The following is a 16,206-nucleotide window of genomic DNA, read 5'->3' on the forward strand; positions in this document are numbered from 1 at the left end:
CACATAAAATGTGTAGCATTGAATGCAGAGAGGTTTGTTTGGCTGCAGCTCAGGGACTTCTTTAAGTTCGTTCCAGAGGGTCAAATGAACTACCTGTCTATTAAATATTCCCTTTATCTCTCACCTGTTGTAACGGATCTCTTCGTCGTCTGACGACGAGTATGAAATATCAGACCAATGCGCAGCCTGGTAAGTATCCATGTTAATTTATTAACCGAACACATAAAACAAAATAATGAAGTGAATGGAAGAAACGAAACAGTTCTGCAAGATGACATACTCTAAACAGAAAACAACCACCCACAAACAAGAGTGGGAAAACAGGCTACCTAAGTATGGTTCTCAATCAGAGACAACGATTGACAGCTGCCTCTGATTGGGAACCATACCAGGTCAAACACATAGAAATACCAAACATAGAACAAAAACATCGAATGCCCACCCCAACTCACACCCTGACCAACCTAAAAGGCAGGTGTCGTTCATTGTCTCTGATTGAGAATCATACTTAGGTAGCCTTTTCCCACCTGTGTGGTTTGGGTGATTGTTTTCTGTTACAGTATGTGTATGTCTCCTTACAGAACTGTTTCATTTCGTTCTCCTTTGTTATTTTCTTTAGTGTTCTCTGTTTAATAAATATAATGAACACTTACCACTCTGCGCTTTGGTCCTCACTTCATTCCAACGACGAGTGTGACACTAAGGTCGGGATGTGACACTTGCTCTCCATCTCTAGCTCCTACAGCAATGGAATCCCTAAAGAGTAGTTAACCCAGTTGGATGAACAGTGACTGAAGTGTGACCTCATTGCCTAGGGACACACACACACACACACACACACACACACACACACACACACACACACACACACACACACACACACACACACACACACACACACACACACACACACACACACACACACACACACACACACACACACACACACACACACACACACACACACACACACACACACAGTCTTGTACAGCTAACCTTGTGGGGACACACAATTCAGTCCCATTCAAAATCCTATTTTCCCTAAACCTAACACTAATTCTAGCCTTAACCCTAAACCCCCTAGAAATAGCATTTGACCTTGTAACAAAATGTCTGGTCCTCACAAGAGTAGTTAAATACCTCCACACACACACACACGCACCATCTAATCCCCCCCCTCTCACACACACACATCATCATCTCTCTCTTACTGACTGAAGTGTGACCTAAATGCCTAGAGACATACACATCCACCCACCCTCATTCCTTCATCTATCGTTCATAAGAATCAACCCTCTGAGGCTCTAACAGGAGACAGGCAACCTGCTGTGAGATCATGTCATTTATGACTGTAATTTAAAAGGATATGGGGAGCACTCGCAGCTTCAACTGACCCAGACGGGAGTCGTGTTTCGAATGGTCTCCAAGTTAAAGACAGTGTTCTTTGGTCGTGTTCATTAGGGCACACAGTAGGAAAACGTTTTGCAACAAAAAAGGACACGTCCAGTGGAGTTATTGGACATTTCCAGGCAGTCCCTCCCTGTTTTAACCCCTAAGGGCCACTAAATGTGAAATACTGTTGTTGTAGTCCATATGAATAGTTTATACGCTTTCTTAATGCTGCCGTAAAAATGACATAATGGAGGTGTTAAACAATCATAGTAAAATGTAATGATCTAAGACTGTAGTAAAAATCTATGACAGACACACCAAACATATGACAGTGTAAAGTCACTGTAATTACATTTAGCAGAGCACTCCTTCCTCTTCCTTGCTTCTAATCCTCTCTCTCTCTCTCTCCCCCTCCCTCCATTCAGACAGTGGACATCCACAAGGAGAAGGTGGCACGGCGAGAGATCGGCATCCTGACCACCAACAAGAACACGTCGCGCACGCACAAGATCATCGCCCCGGGCAACATGGAGCGGCCAGTCCGGTATATCAGGAAGCCCATCGACTACACGCTGCTGGACGACGTGGGCCATGGTGTCAAAGTAAGAGCCCCCCCCGCCCCTTCTCAAAGTAAAAGCAACAGACTGGAGTCACATCATCCTCAGCCCTAGTGCCTCATACTGACTTTTTCAGAAAGAAACACTACTCTATATGTAATACTGCATTGATGTCTCCAGTAATCATGCTGGTTTCGGCTTACACAGTTTACACAGTTAGTCCTCATTCCCTTAGGTGTGTACTAGTCCCTGTATAAATCCAAATCCATCACGCCTGGAACAGTCATGTAAGTGGTCTGTCTAGCCATTTTATTGCCATTTAATTACTTCCACTTAATTAAATCATGCTAATCAATAAACTGCCCTTTTTAGTTAATGAAGTGCAGTAGGGCATGTGAAGATTTAACATAACACTGTAGCTGTCAGTGTAGTAGGCGAAGCCATCAGTGGTTACAAGCTTGGCTCCTCTAACCTCTGTCTGTGTCCAAGAACTCTAGGAGGTTACTGGCTGGGAATTCTGACGCCACCATATCCCCCGTGAATTGTGGGAAAATAATCTTTCAGCTATCTTCCGGTTCCGTCTTCCTTTTTTATTCTCCCTCCCTTGGATCTCTCTCTCTCTCTCTCTCTCTCTCTCTCTCTCTCTCTCTCTCTCTCTCTCTCTCTCTCTCTCTCTCTCTCTCTCTCTCTCTCTCTCTCTCTCTCTCTCTCTCTTGCTCTCTCTTGCGCGCTCTCTCTCTCTCTCGCTCTCTCTTGCGCTCTCTCTCTCTCTCTCTCTCTCTCTCTCTCTCTCTCTCTCTCTCTCTCTCTCTCTCTCTCTCTCTCTCCCTCCCTCCCTCCTTCTCTTTCTCTCCCTTTGAGCTTGTTGTGTGTATTGGTTGCTGCCTGTCATTGATAGTCCTTTATTTGCCATGGTGTGCTATGCATGAATGAATCACTATATTACTCTTGCTGTGACTGTGTCTTATGTTAGATAATGAGTTTGTTTGTTGATATGCTTCTAACATCCGCTGTAAAGCAATTCTAACCAAAAGAGGCCCTATTAACACATTTTGTCTTAGTCTCATGATACAAATGGATTTGAGAATTTGCAGCCATACAGAATTAGTGAATGGATACATGCATATAGTATATAATATGTCTGTCCACTATATTGGGGTTTCCTATAGTGACCAAATTTACAATATGACTTCTCGGTCTACACTTTGGTACTGTACTGTTAACGTATTCCAGCTACTCAAGAACACAAAGAGATCAACATCATTTCAGTCATGACCCCCGATGACATCATACGGGGTATTTTTCTTCTGACCTTTTCTTCTCATCTTTTTGATTACAAAACGCACAAAAGTTTCACAAAGTTCACATATGTAGAAACTAGTATGATGCCGAAGATAATGGATATGATTTTAAAAAGTGGTGAAGTGCACCTTTTAAGATAAGTTTCTTGTGTCTGGTACAGAAAGCTGTCAGATTCATGCTTCTCAGGACTCTGTAGTGTAATGTACTGAATCTGATGCACCTCCATTTTGATTCCTCGGGTTTCACTGTGTCTGCTTCATGGTTGACAGACAGTCAGACAGAGAGGGAGCCCTCTCAGATTTCCCCTCTCTCCACCGAAACATTTGTGTGTTATAATAATTCAGAGCCATTGATATCAGCCCAGTGCTACAACAGCCACACCTGTGTGTGTGTGTGTGTGTGTGTGTGTGTGTGTGTGTGTGTGTGTGTGTGTGTGTGTGTGTGTGTGTGTGTGTGTGTGTGTGTGTGTGTGTGTGTGTGTGTGTGTGTGTGTGTGTGTGTGTGTGTGTGTGTGTGTGTGTGTGTGTGTGTGTGTGGATATACCTACATATATACATATATATACATTAAATATACATACATTAAACATACACATTTTAATGCCGATGAGGCCCAAGTGGTTGGATGTGTGTGTGTTTTTGGATGTATGTTTAAGCAGACTTGTGTAGTATGAGCGCCATGCGTTTTTGTGTGTGTGTTATGTATGGGATTGGAGTTTGTGTGGTGTGTGTGTGGGGCTCATGTACTGTATGTATACATGTGCATGCGCGTGTGAATAGTTCATTAGCCCAACTCATTCTCACAGCCTATTTCCCCTTCGTTGGGACTGGAGAAGTCCCCGGGGGCTCGCCTTGGACAATGAATACCAAATCACTCTCCTCGCCTCCCGGTTACCGTGGTATCCTCCCAATAGTCATTACTGACAGACAGTTGCCCCTGGAGATGGAGGCGTGTGTCTTCCCAGTGAGCTTCGCAACAATTACGAATCAGGAGACATTTTAGAGAGACAGGGTAGTCGACTCATCAGTCACTGTAAATGCAAGTCATGTGTTAGACCACACTGACTGACTGACTGATTACAACAGCTGGCTTCCAGTAGAATCCAAATCAGGCATTTGACAGACTGAACTGTGAGCTATCTCAATTAGGGTGCAGGTTTTAGCGGGAGCTAGCTGTCGTTGATAAGGTTCAATATTAGGTGTTGGATAAATAGAGTAGGAAATTCAGAGGTTACAGTTCACTATTCAGGCTAATTCAGGAACTTAATCATTGAGAACTCAAGTATTTTATCCCTGCTACCTCTATCTCTTTTTAAATTATATTTTCACTGTATTCCTAACTAGAATAGTTACAAAATAATACTCTCTAATCCAGTGGTTCCGAAATGTTGTTTGCACGTAACTTAAAATTGACAGTAGAAAATGCAGGGAACACCACTTGGGAAAATTATATATTCCCTAGTTAACGCTGTGTGTTCATATTCATTCTATTTTATGTCCCGCAGGCTGTCAACACATGATAATGACATGAAACAAGTGTTTGTCATCTTTCTTGTCTTAACCAATAAGTACAATAGTTATTACTATGTCTCCTCCAGTGAGCCCAAGTGTTACTCCTTAGGTCTTACTCCCCTGCTACTCTTAACCAATGAGCACAGCTGTAGTTCTCACTCTGTCTCTTCTCTTAACCAATAAGCACATGTGTTAATCACCTGCTACTCTTAACCAATGAGCATGTTGTTTTTTTGTCTCTTTCTCTTTTTTACTGCCTGCACTCAGTGGCTTAAAGCCAAGGTAAGAGCTGTGTTTCTCCCCCTACCCATGATGCTTTGGCCCTCTAAGCCCCCATTACTCTGAGTCGCCTCATTTCGTAACATCAGTATATGTTGTATGTACATTAAAACTTTATGAGAGAATGTAGTCCTAATATAAGGTCCTTGTTATGTCTCCAAATGATCTAAATTACCTCTCAATTAAACAATATAGATACCATTACAATACCATCACAAAACACTAAAAGTGAAAGCAAAATATTAACTATAAACCGCACCGTACTGTAATAGGATACTTGCACAATGTAACATACAGTAATTGCCTTTGTAAAGGTTTGAACAGTAGGCCACCTATGACTGAGTATCCATGTTTTTCTTTTTCATAGCAACATGGCAACAACCAGCCAGCGAGGGGAGGAGGAGGAGGGGGGACATTATCGAGGACCAATCCACCGACACAGAAACCCCCGAGCCCACCCATGGCTGGTCGTGGAACTCTTGGGTATGGTATCCCAAAAATGTGTGTATGAGTGTGTGTGTGCCTGTGTGAGCTTGTGTTGTGCTGATGTGCACTTAAGTTATTGGTGTGTTTGTGCACATGTGTGTTATCTTAACGTGCAAAATGTTTTTGGTGTGTGTTGTGTTGACATACGCTTAATGTTCTAAATGTGTGTGTCCTCTCCAGGCGAAACACCCCATATAAGACCCTGGAGCCAGTCAAGCCTCCAACGGTGCCTAACGACTATATGACCAGCCCAGCACGACTAGGCAGCCAGCACAGCCCTGCACGCACTGCCTCCCTCAACCAGCGACCCAGAACACACAGGTAAAACACACTGCACACCCCTAATTTGCAGTGGGCCACTGGAGCGTGTGTGTGTTAGTGTGTTTTACACCTTTCAAACCAAGACGTGGTGAAGCCAACGTTTTGCAGACTTTTCTTTATGTCTGAAAGGTATTGCCAGCAACAAAGCCTGCATGGTTGACCAATGAGCCCAGTTCATCTTGTCATCCAATCAAACAATGTTTTAATGACAAAATTTGTGCTGACAACAAAGGGGGCCGCTGGTCTCTACACACGGTAGCCGGATTTACTCGCAGTTCAATAGCTGTTTACCGCAGCTCGTCTGTAAGAGCCTTCATGTGATTAAAAACCAAGCGTTCCACTCAATGAAGGCTGATTTTCTTTTGTCCCCCAGAAGTGGTCCTTTTTTTGGCCTTTTTTTGTTCGTCAAGTAGCCAAGCTGATCAATAAAGGGTCGTGAGATTACTTTGAAATAAATCTTATTCAAGACAGCTTTATTAAAATATCAAGATTGTGATCAGCAAAACAGTGAGCGGACATCCCCTTTTTATCTGTAGGCCTACATTATTTTATCTAGCTCCCATTTTTTTATTTGAACTATTGCTTGCTTTTTATTTCATATGATTAAAAACCAAGCCTTCCTCAGGCTACCCTTACACTAGGCCAGGAATTGGCCGCTGGTGGCCCCCGGACCCAATTTTTATTTTGGGGTGGTTGACTCAACTTCGGGGTCTCAACTTACTGTTAGATTAATAGAATACACAAGGTGCAATTTCAAAATTTGGTTGTGCATCAGCAGTCACTTAATTAGCCCATGTCAGCATTTCTTTTTAGATTGGTAAATTAGTCCATTATGTTTATGTCACGCCTGCTCCCGCACTCGCTCTCGAGCTACAGGTAGCCCATTCATTACGCACACCTGTCACCATCATTACGCACATCTGTGCTCATTGGACTCACCTGGACTCCTTCACAGTGTTGATTGATCATCTGTTCCTCAGTTTTGTTTCCCGTGTCAATATATTTGTCATATTGTAAATTTGTTTCCCCTGTCCATACGCTGTCCATTTTCCATTAAATGTTCACTCCCTGTACTTGCTTTTCGTCTCCAGCGTTGGTCCTTACAGAATACTGACACCCCTATTTGAAGCATCAGGGAGATCTTGTTTTTTGTTTTTGGTGGTGACGTTGGGTCTGGGTGCCGCCGATGGAACTGGGGGTGCCTCAGCGGGCTCGTCTGGCTTCCATGCCTTAGCTGGCTAGAGGTTTCCTTGCCTCGGTTGGCTCGGCAGGCTCCCATGCCACGCCATGCCTCGGCCCGGATTGTCGGGCTCCTATGCCTCAGCCGATCATCAGGCTCCCATCCCACATCATGCCTCAGCCGGCCTGCCAGGCTCCCAAGCTTCAGCCGGCTCGTCATGTTCCCTTGCCTCAGCGGGATCGTCAGGCTTTCACACCTCAGCCGGATCATCAGGCTCCCACGCGTTAGCCAGCTCGTCGGGCTTCTACTCCTCAACCGGCTAGGCCAGCGCCCATGCCTCGGCCGGCCCGTCAGGCTCGCCCAAGTGGGATGCCAGGTGGGACGCCAGGCGCCCATAGGGGGAGGCGGTACTGTCACCCCTGCTCCCTCTCTCCCTCGGCTGCCCTTTATTACTGACACCTGTCACCATTACTATGCGCATCTGCTCTCATTGGACTCGCCTGGACTCCTTCATGTTGTTGATTGCCCCCTCTATATCTGTCTGTTCCTCAGTTTAGTTCCCAGTGTCAGCATTATTGTCGTAATGTCATTTTGTTCATTATTGTCATAATGTCATTTTGTTTGATGCCCGTTTATTCACTCCCTGTACTTGCTTCTCATCTCCAGCGTCGTTCCTTACAGTTTATAAAACATTACATTTGGGAGCTGTATAAAGTTGAGTGGACATTTCCCCTTTCTCTTGAATTCGGATTATTATCCAGCTTCTGTGAAAACTTTGAATGTGTGTAAAACCCTCCAGTCGTTGTTGCTTTAATATTATATGCCCACTGTAGGGGAATTACGGAGCCTGCAACTGTATTGAGACAGCCTATTTAAAACAAGTTGTTGTTTTGTTTTTATTAGAATTTTATTGGAATTATTCACTGTCTTTTTAGGCCTTTTCAAAGTAAATGTAATTTTGCCTATTGACAACATTTGGGATACCCACTGCAATCCCTGGGTCGAATCCAGGCTGCATCCCATCCGGCCGTGATTGGGAGTCCCATAGTGCGGCGCACAATTGGCCCAGGGTCATCCGGGTTTGGCTGGGGTAGGCCGTCATTGTAAATAAGAATTTGCTACTCAGGCCCAGAAGCTAAGATATGCATAGTATTAGTAGATGTGGGTAGAAAACACTCTGAAGTTTCTAAAACGGTTTCAATAATGTCTCTGAGTATAACATAACTCATATGGCAGGCAAAAACCTGAGAAAAAACCCAACCAGGAAGTGGGATATCTGAGGTTTGTATGTTTTCAAGTCTTTGCCTATCCAAGATAGTGTGAATTTGGTCTGATTGCATTTCCTAAGGCTTCCACTAGATGTCAACAGTCTTTAGAAACTTGTTTCAGGCTTCTACTGTAAAGGGGGAGCGAATAAGAGCTGTTTGACTAAGAGGTCTGGCAGAATGCTATGAGCTAAGTCATGCGCGCGGCCGTGAGAGTGAACTGCGTTCATTTTCATTTCTAGAGACAAAGGAATTGTCCGGTTGAAACATTAGTGAAGATTTATGATAAAAACACCCTAAAGATTGATTCTATACATTGTTTGACATGTTTCTATGAAATGTAATGGAACTTTTTGACTTTTCGCCTGGACTAAGTGCCTGCGCCTCGTGAATTTGGATTTGTGAATGCGCAAACAAAAAGGAGGTATTTGGACATAAATGATGGACTTTTTTGAACAAAACAAACATTTATTGTGGAACTGGGATTACTGGGAGTGCATTCCGATGAAGATCATCAAAGGTAAGTGAATATTTATAATGCTATTTCTGACTTCTGTTGAATCCACAACATGGCGGGTATCTGTATGGCTTGTTTTGGTGCCTGAGCGCTGTACTCAGATTATTGCATGGTGTGCTTTTTCCGTAAAGCTTTTTTGAAATCTGACACAGCGGTTGCATCAAGGAGAAGTATATCTTTAATTCCATGCATAACACTTGTATTTTCATCAACATTTATGATGAGTGTTTCTGTAAATTGATGTAGCTCTCTGCAAAATCACCGGATGTTTTGGAAGCAAAGCATTACTGAACACAACGCGCAAATGTAAACTGAGATTTTTGGATATAAGTATGAACTTTATCGAACAAACAACAAAACATACATGTATTGTGTAACAAGAAGTCCTATGAGTGCCATCTGATGAAGATCATATATATATATCATCTATTCATTTTATCTCTATTTCTGCTTTTTGTGATTTCTCTCTTTGGCTGTTTTTCTGTGACTAGGCGCTGACCTAACATAATGCATGGTATGCTTTCGTCGTAAAGCCTTTTTGAAATCGGACACTGTGGTGGGATTAACAACAAGTTTATCTTTAAAATGGTGTATAATACTTGTATGTTTGAGGATTTTTAATTATGAGATTTCTGTTGTTTTGAATTTGGCACCCTGCACTTTCACTGGCTGTTGTCAAATCGATCCCGTTAGCGGAATTTCAGCCGTAAGAAGTAAACTGACTTGCCTAGTTAAATAAAGGTTAAATATAAAAAATAAAACCCCAATATCAGTGTGGATGCTATGTATACAGTTGAAGTCGGAAGTTTACATACACTTAGGTTGGAGTCATTAAGACTTGTTTTTCAACCACTCCACAAATGTCTTGTTAACAAACTATAGTTTTGGCAAGTCAGTTAGTGTAACGGTTCTCTTGTGGTGAAGGAGAGTCGGACCAAAATGCAGCGTGTAGATTTCGATCCATGTTTATTCAACTAACGTAACACAAAGCTAAATACAAACACTACAAAACAATAAACGTAACGAAAACCGAAACAGCCTAATACTGGTGCACATACACACAGAACAAGGACATCAAGACACTAAGGACAATCACCCACGAAACACACAAAGAATATGGCTGCCTAAATATGGTTCCCAAAATCAGAGACAACGATAAACACCTGCCTCTGATTGAGAACCACTTCAGACAGCCATAGACTTAACTAGAACACCCCACTAAGCTACAATCCCAATACATACACACCACATACAAAAACCCATGTCACACCCTGGCCTGACCAAATAAATGAAGATAAACACAAAATACTTCGACCAGGGCGTGACAGAACCCACCCCCCTAAGGTGCGGACTCCCGACCGCACCTCAAAACAATAGAGAGGGTCCGGGTGGGCGTCTGTCCATGGTGGCGGCTCCGGCGCGGGTCGTGGACTCCACTCAAACACTGTCTTAGTCCCTCCTCCTCGCGTCCTTGGACAGTCCACCCCCGACCATGGCCTAGTAGTCCTCACCCAGAACCCCACTGGACTGAGGAGCAGATCGGGACTGAGGGGCAACTCGGGACTGAGAGGAAGCTTGGGACTGAGGGAAGCTCGGGACTGAGGGGAAGCTCGGGACTGCGGGGAAGCTCGGGACTGAGGGGAAGCTCAGGAGTGAAAGGAAGCTCAGGAGTGAAAGGAAGCTCAGGAGTGAGAGGAAGCTCAGGCAGGTTGATGGATCTACCAGATCCTGCTGGCTGGTGGTTTCGGCAGATCCTGGCTGACTGGCAGATCCTGGCTGACTGGAGGATCCTGGCTGACTGGCGGATCCTGGCCGACTGGCAGATCCTGACCGACTGGCGGATCCTGGCCGACTGGCGGATCCTGGCTGACTGGCAGTTCTGGCAGATCCCGGCTGACTGGCAGATCCCGGCTGACTGGCGGATCTGGAAGAGCCTGGTTGACTGGCGGATCTGGAAGAGTCTGGTTGACTGGCGGATCTGGAAGAGTCTGGTTAACTGGCGGATCTGGAAGAGTCTGGTTGACTGGCGGATCTGGAAGAGTCTGGTTGACTGGCGGATCTGGAAGAGTCTGGCTGACTGGCGGATCTGGAAGAGTCTGGCTGACTGGCGGATCTGGAAGAGTCTGGCTGACTGGCAGATCTGGAAGAGTCTGGCTGACTGGCGGATCTTGGCAGACTGACGGATCTGGCTGCTCCATGCTGACTGGCGGCTCTGGCTGCTCCAAGCTGACTGGCGGCTCTGGCTGCTCCATGTAGGCTGACAGCTCTGGCGGCTTCTTACAGACTGGCAGCTCTGGCGGCTCCGTGCAGACTGGCAGCTCCGTGCAGACTGGCAGCTCTGGCTGCTTCATGCAGACTGGAAGCTCTGGCTGCTTCATGCAGATTGGCAGCTCTGGCTGCTCCATGCAGACTGGCAGCTCCTTGCAGACTGGCAGCTCTGGCTGCTTCATGCAGACTGGCAGCTCTGGCTGCTTCATGCAGACTGGTAGCTCTGGCTGCTCCATGCAGACTGGCAGCTCTGGCTGCTCCATGCAGACTGGCAGCTCTGGCTGCTTCATGCAGACTGGCAGCTCCATGTAGACTGGCAGCTCTGGCTGCTCCATGCAGGCTGGCAGCACTGGCTGCGCTGAATAGGCAGGAGACTCCAGCAGCGCTGTAGAGGAGGAAGGCTCTGGCAGCGCTGAACAGGCGGGAGACTCCGGCAGAGCTGGAGAGGCGAGGCGCACTGTAGGCCTGATGCGTGGTGCTGACACTGGTGGGACTGGAACAAGAACACGCACAGGAAGCCTGGTGCGGGGAGCTGCTACCGGAGGGCTGGGGTGTGGAGGTGGTACTGTCTAGACCGGACCGTGCAGGCGCACTGGAGCTCTTGAGCACCGAGGCTGCCCAACCTTACCCGGTTGAATGCTCTCGGTCGCCCTGCCAGTGCGGCGAGGTGGAATAGCCCGCACTGGGCTATGCAGGCGAACCGGAGACACCGAGCGCAAGGCTGGTGCCATGTAAGCCGGCCCAAGGAGACGCACTGGGGGCCAGATCCGTAGAGCCGGCTGCATGACATTTGGCTCGATGCTCAATCTAGCAGATACGCGGAGCTGGAATATACCGCACCGGGCTATGCACCCGCACTGGAGACACCGTGCGCACCACAGCATAACACGGTGCCTGCCCGGTCTCTCTAGCCCCCCGGTAAGCACAGGGAGTTTGCGCAGGTCTCATACCTGGCGTAGCCATACTCCCTGTGAGCCTCCCTCCAATAAATTTTTGGGGCTGACTCCCGGGCTTCCTTGCCAACCGTGTTCCCTCATATCGCCGGCTCCTCTCTCTCTGCTCTCCTCACTGCCTCCACCTGTTCCCATGCAAGTCATTTTTCCAACAATTGTTTACAGACAGATTATTTCACTTATAATTCACTGTATCACAATTCCAGTGGGTCAGAAATGTACATTCACTAAGTTGACTGTGCCATTAAACAGCTCAGAAAATTCCAGAAAATTTATGTCATGGCTTTAGAAGCTTCTGATAGGCTAATTGACATCATTTGAGTCAATTGGAGGTGTACCTGTGGATTTATTTCAAGGCCTACCTTCAAACTCAGTGCCTCTTTGCTTGACATCATGTGAAAATCAAAAGAAATCAGCCAAGACCTCAGACAAGATATTGTAGACCTCCACAACTCTGGTTCATCCTTGGGAGCAATTTCCAAATGCCTGAAGGTATCACGTTCATCGGTACAAACAATTGTACCGAAGTATAAACACCACGGGACCACACAGCCGTCATACTGCTCAGAAATGAGACGCGTTCTGTCTCCTAGCAAGGAAGTACTTTGGTGTGAAAGTGCAAATCAATCCCAGAACAGCAAAGGATCTTGTGAAGACGCTGGAGGAAACCGGAACAAAAGTATCTATGACCACAGTAAAAACGAGTCCTATATCGACATAACCTGAAAGGCCGCTGTCACACCCTGACCATAGTTTGCTTTGTATGTTTCTATGTTTTGTTTGGTCAGGGTGTGATCTGAGTTGGCATTCTATGTTGTGTGTCTAGTTTGTCTATTTCTATGTTTGGCCTGATATGGTTCTCAATCAGAGGCAGGTGTTAGTCATTGTCTCTGATTGGGAACCATATTTAGGTAGCCTGTTTGGTGTTGGGTTTTGTGGGTGGTTGTTTCCTGTCTTTGTGTTTGTTGCACCAGATAGGGCTGTTTCGGTTTTTCCACGTTTATTGTTTTGTATTATGTTCAACCACATTGTATTTTGGTCCGCCTCTCCTTCCCAGGAAGAATCCCGTTACAGCCGCTCAGCAAGGAAGAAGCCGCTACGGTTTGCAACTGCACATGGGGACAAAGATCATACTTTTTGGAGAAATGTCCTCTGGTCTGATGACCAGAGGTCTAATGACCATTGTTATGTTTGGAGGAAAAGGGGAGGCTTGCAAACTGAAGAACACCATCCCAACCGTGAAGCATGGGGGTGGCAGCATCATGTTGTGGGGGTGCTTTGCTGCAGGAGGGACTGGTGCACTTCACAAAATACCCAAAACATTTGACCCAAGTTATACAATTTAAAGACAATGCTACCAAATACTAATTGAGTGAATGTAAACTTCTGACCCACTGGGAATGTGATGAAATAAATAAAAGCTGGAATAAATCATTCCCTCTACTATTAGTCTGACATTTCACATTCTTAAAATAAAGTGGTGCTCCTAACTGACCAAAGACAGGTGATTTTTTACGAAAATCTGAGTTTAAATGTATTTGGCAAAGGTATTTGTAAACTTCCAACTTCAACTGTATATTTACATATTCGATCCATGAAATAACTTAGAATAATGTGTTAACATTTTCAACATATTTAGCAAAGATAGGATAGCCCCAAATTTTGTTATTTTGTTTTTGTTGGCTATTTATCAGACTAGGTTATTACGGACTAACATTAGAATTGGAGTTGATGACAACGCAATACATAAAAAAATGTAAATACACAACTTGAAGAAGCCACATATTTAGGGACAGAGCATGTTCTGATTGGCCAGTGAAGAGTCAAGCCTCGACACACCTACAACAAATGTGTTCATCATAACCCAGCCTATTCGCTAAATAGCTAAACAAATTCTGAGACACCCCCGGACCTATAGAGCTACCACCAGTCTAAGACTTGCCATTGTGTTAAGTTTGTTAAAATAGAGCCCATTATGCTCTACAGCTGAATTGTGATAGGAGCTCATGCTGACAATATAATTACAGATTATCTGACACTCTCTCTTCTTTTGTCATCCTTCTCTTTTATTCTCTCTCTCTGACTCTCTCTTTACCTCTTCCCCATCCCAATTTCTCCCCCACCATCTTTCTCTCTCTCTCTCTCTCTCTCTCTCTCTCTCTCTCTCTCTCTCTCTCTCTCTCTCTCTCTCTCTCTCTCTCTCGCTGTCTCCATCTGTCTCCGTCTGTCTCTGTCTATGTCTCCATGTCTCTCTCTCTCTCTCTCTCTCTCTCTCTCTCTCTCTCTCTCTCTCTCTCTCTCTCTCTCTCTGTGCAGTGGCAGCAGTGGGGGTAGTGGCGGGCGAGAGAACAGCGGTGGCAGCAGCATAAGTGTTCCTCTGGCCGTGCCCACTCCCTCCCCTCCCAGCCTGGGACCAGGTGAACCCAGCGATACATCGCCTTTAGATTAGCTTTGCATTTAACTTGCCATTCTATTATTGTAGATTCTTTGCTAGCTTAGTATTTAGGTGTCCATTCCATTGAATGAGCTTCTCTTTTAGCCTATTTTAGCATTCAGCCTTCCATTCTGTTTGCTTCTCTGTTAGCATTGTTTAGTTCAGCAATTAGCTGTTGGCACTGTCAAATTAGCTTCTCTGTTAACCTATTGGTAGTGTAGCTTTTTAGCCTTTTCATTCTGTTAGCTTAGCATTAGCCTTTCTGTCTAGCTTTTCTGTTAGCTTAGCATTCAGCCTTCCATTCTGTATATGATCTCTGGTACCTTAGACTTCCATTTTGGTACCTTTTCTTCTCTGTTAGCTTAGCATTTAGCTTTCCATTCTGTTATCTTAGCTTCTTATTTTATTTAGCATAGCATTTAGCTGTCCTTTCTGTTTGACCAGTCTTATTCTTTTAGTATAGCAGTATCGCCTATTTCTATCAGGCCCTTTCCTGTCTTCAACTTAGCATGTGTCTGGTTATTGTGTCAGCTAATCGTTTCATATTCATACGCTTAGCTGCCTATTTGTTCTGTCAATTTGGCATCTCTTTTGGCAAACAATGGTGTTTGTCTGTTTGTTTTAGCCTCATATTATGCATCAGTTTTCCATACAATTCAGCTGTCCATTTAGACCTAGATTCATATGCATATTTTGATGATATTTTGGCAGCACAGTATATCTTCTCATGGAAGTATTTTTTTTCTGTCTGGTTGGTTGTTTGTACACTAGCCACAGCTGAGTCACTTCCATCCAACCACACACTAAATAAGTGCAGTTAAGACCGGGCCAATTTCAGTGAATTCACAAACTCTCTCACTCTCCTTTCCCTACCTTCTTTCTCCGTACCTCTCTCCCCACCTCCTTAACGACCGCAGCAGTCCCTCAGGGCCCAGGCCTGGGTCCCATCCCCATGTCCCAGTTTGGCACCATCTCGAGGCAGGTCTCCCGCCACAACTCCACCGCCACCTCAGCCTCCATGGTGTCGGCCACAGGTACCTACCGCCGGGCGCCCTCCGGCAGCTCCCATTTCTCCATGTCCCAGCAGCCCCACCTCAACGGGGGACCCGCATACCCCCAGAACTTAGGTAAGACCACGGGAATAATTTTTGTTGGATTATGGTTGAAGTAATGTTATGTCCAACCAAAGAAGAAAGTTAATAGACCGTAGTTGGATTATGGTTGAATGTTTGTAACTGACCAAAGAGCAACATCAATAGACCGTCGACTCAGTGTGTCCTGGATAGGAGTCAGTTTGAGGTAGCTCACTTTAATGAGCCTACAGATTGTCAACAGTGTAACTAGGTTGAATATAAACTATCCTCTGAAATCCTCTTTGATTGATTTGATCTTAACCAATACTCTCCATCATTTTAATGCTTCTGGTATTTTTGCAAATGACATAAGTGATCACTGTGCTATTGCGTGTGTGAGAGATGGTAAAATTCCTGGAAGTGGTTTGATATTCAAGGTTTTTTACATTATGTATCTAGCATTGAATGGAATAGAATGGAATGAATCCCTGGTGTTGAACTAGCCTTTTCTTACTTCCACAACGCATTCTAGGATGTATGCAATAGGCATGCCCCTTTTAAAAGATTCAGGATTAAGAGCGAAGAGAACCCTTGGTTTACTCAGGAATTTACAAAAATCATAAGGGAACTAAATGCTATGTGGGCTAAAGCAAGAGGGACTGGTTTGC

General features: G+C 45.1%; 1 protein-coding gene across 7 annotated transcripts in view; it reads left to right on the forward strand.

Annotated features, from left to right (window-relative positions):
* LOC124009891 (abl interactor 1-like) overlaps window positions 1-16,206 on the forward strand; it is a 46,220-nt gene that overhangs the window by 20,044 nt on the left and 9,970 nt on the right. For 6 of the 7 annotated variants that reach the window (XM_046322122.1, XM_046322124.1, XM_046322127.1 and 3 more), the window contains 6 exons: window positions 1,818-1,994; window positions 5,030-5,044; window positions 5,409-5,524; window positions 5,708-5,848; window positions 14,348-14,448; window positions 15,383-15,592. In XM_046322122.1, coding sequence (XP_046178078.1) covers window positions 1,818-1,994; window positions 5,030-5,044; window positions 5,409-5,524; window positions 5,708-5,848; window positions 14,348-14,448; window positions 15,383-15,592 — 760 coding nt within the window. The remainder of the gene's footprint in view (window positions 1-1,817; window positions 1,995-5,029; window positions 5,045-5,408; window positions 5,525-5,707; window positions 5,849-14,347; window positions 14,449-15,382; window positions 15,593-16,206) is intronic. The other variant, XM_046322125.1, reaches the window with a different exon arrangement.

This window comes from Oncorhynchus gorbuscha, linkage group LG22 (genome assembly GCF_021184085.1).
Source record: "Oncorhynchus gorbuscha isolate QuinsamMale2020 ecotype Even-year linkage group LG22, OgorEven_v1.0, whole genome shotgun sequence".
Lineage (NCBI taxonomy): Eukaryota > Metazoa > Chordata > Actinopteri > Salmoniformes > Salmonidae > Oncorhynchus > Oncorhynchus gorbuscha.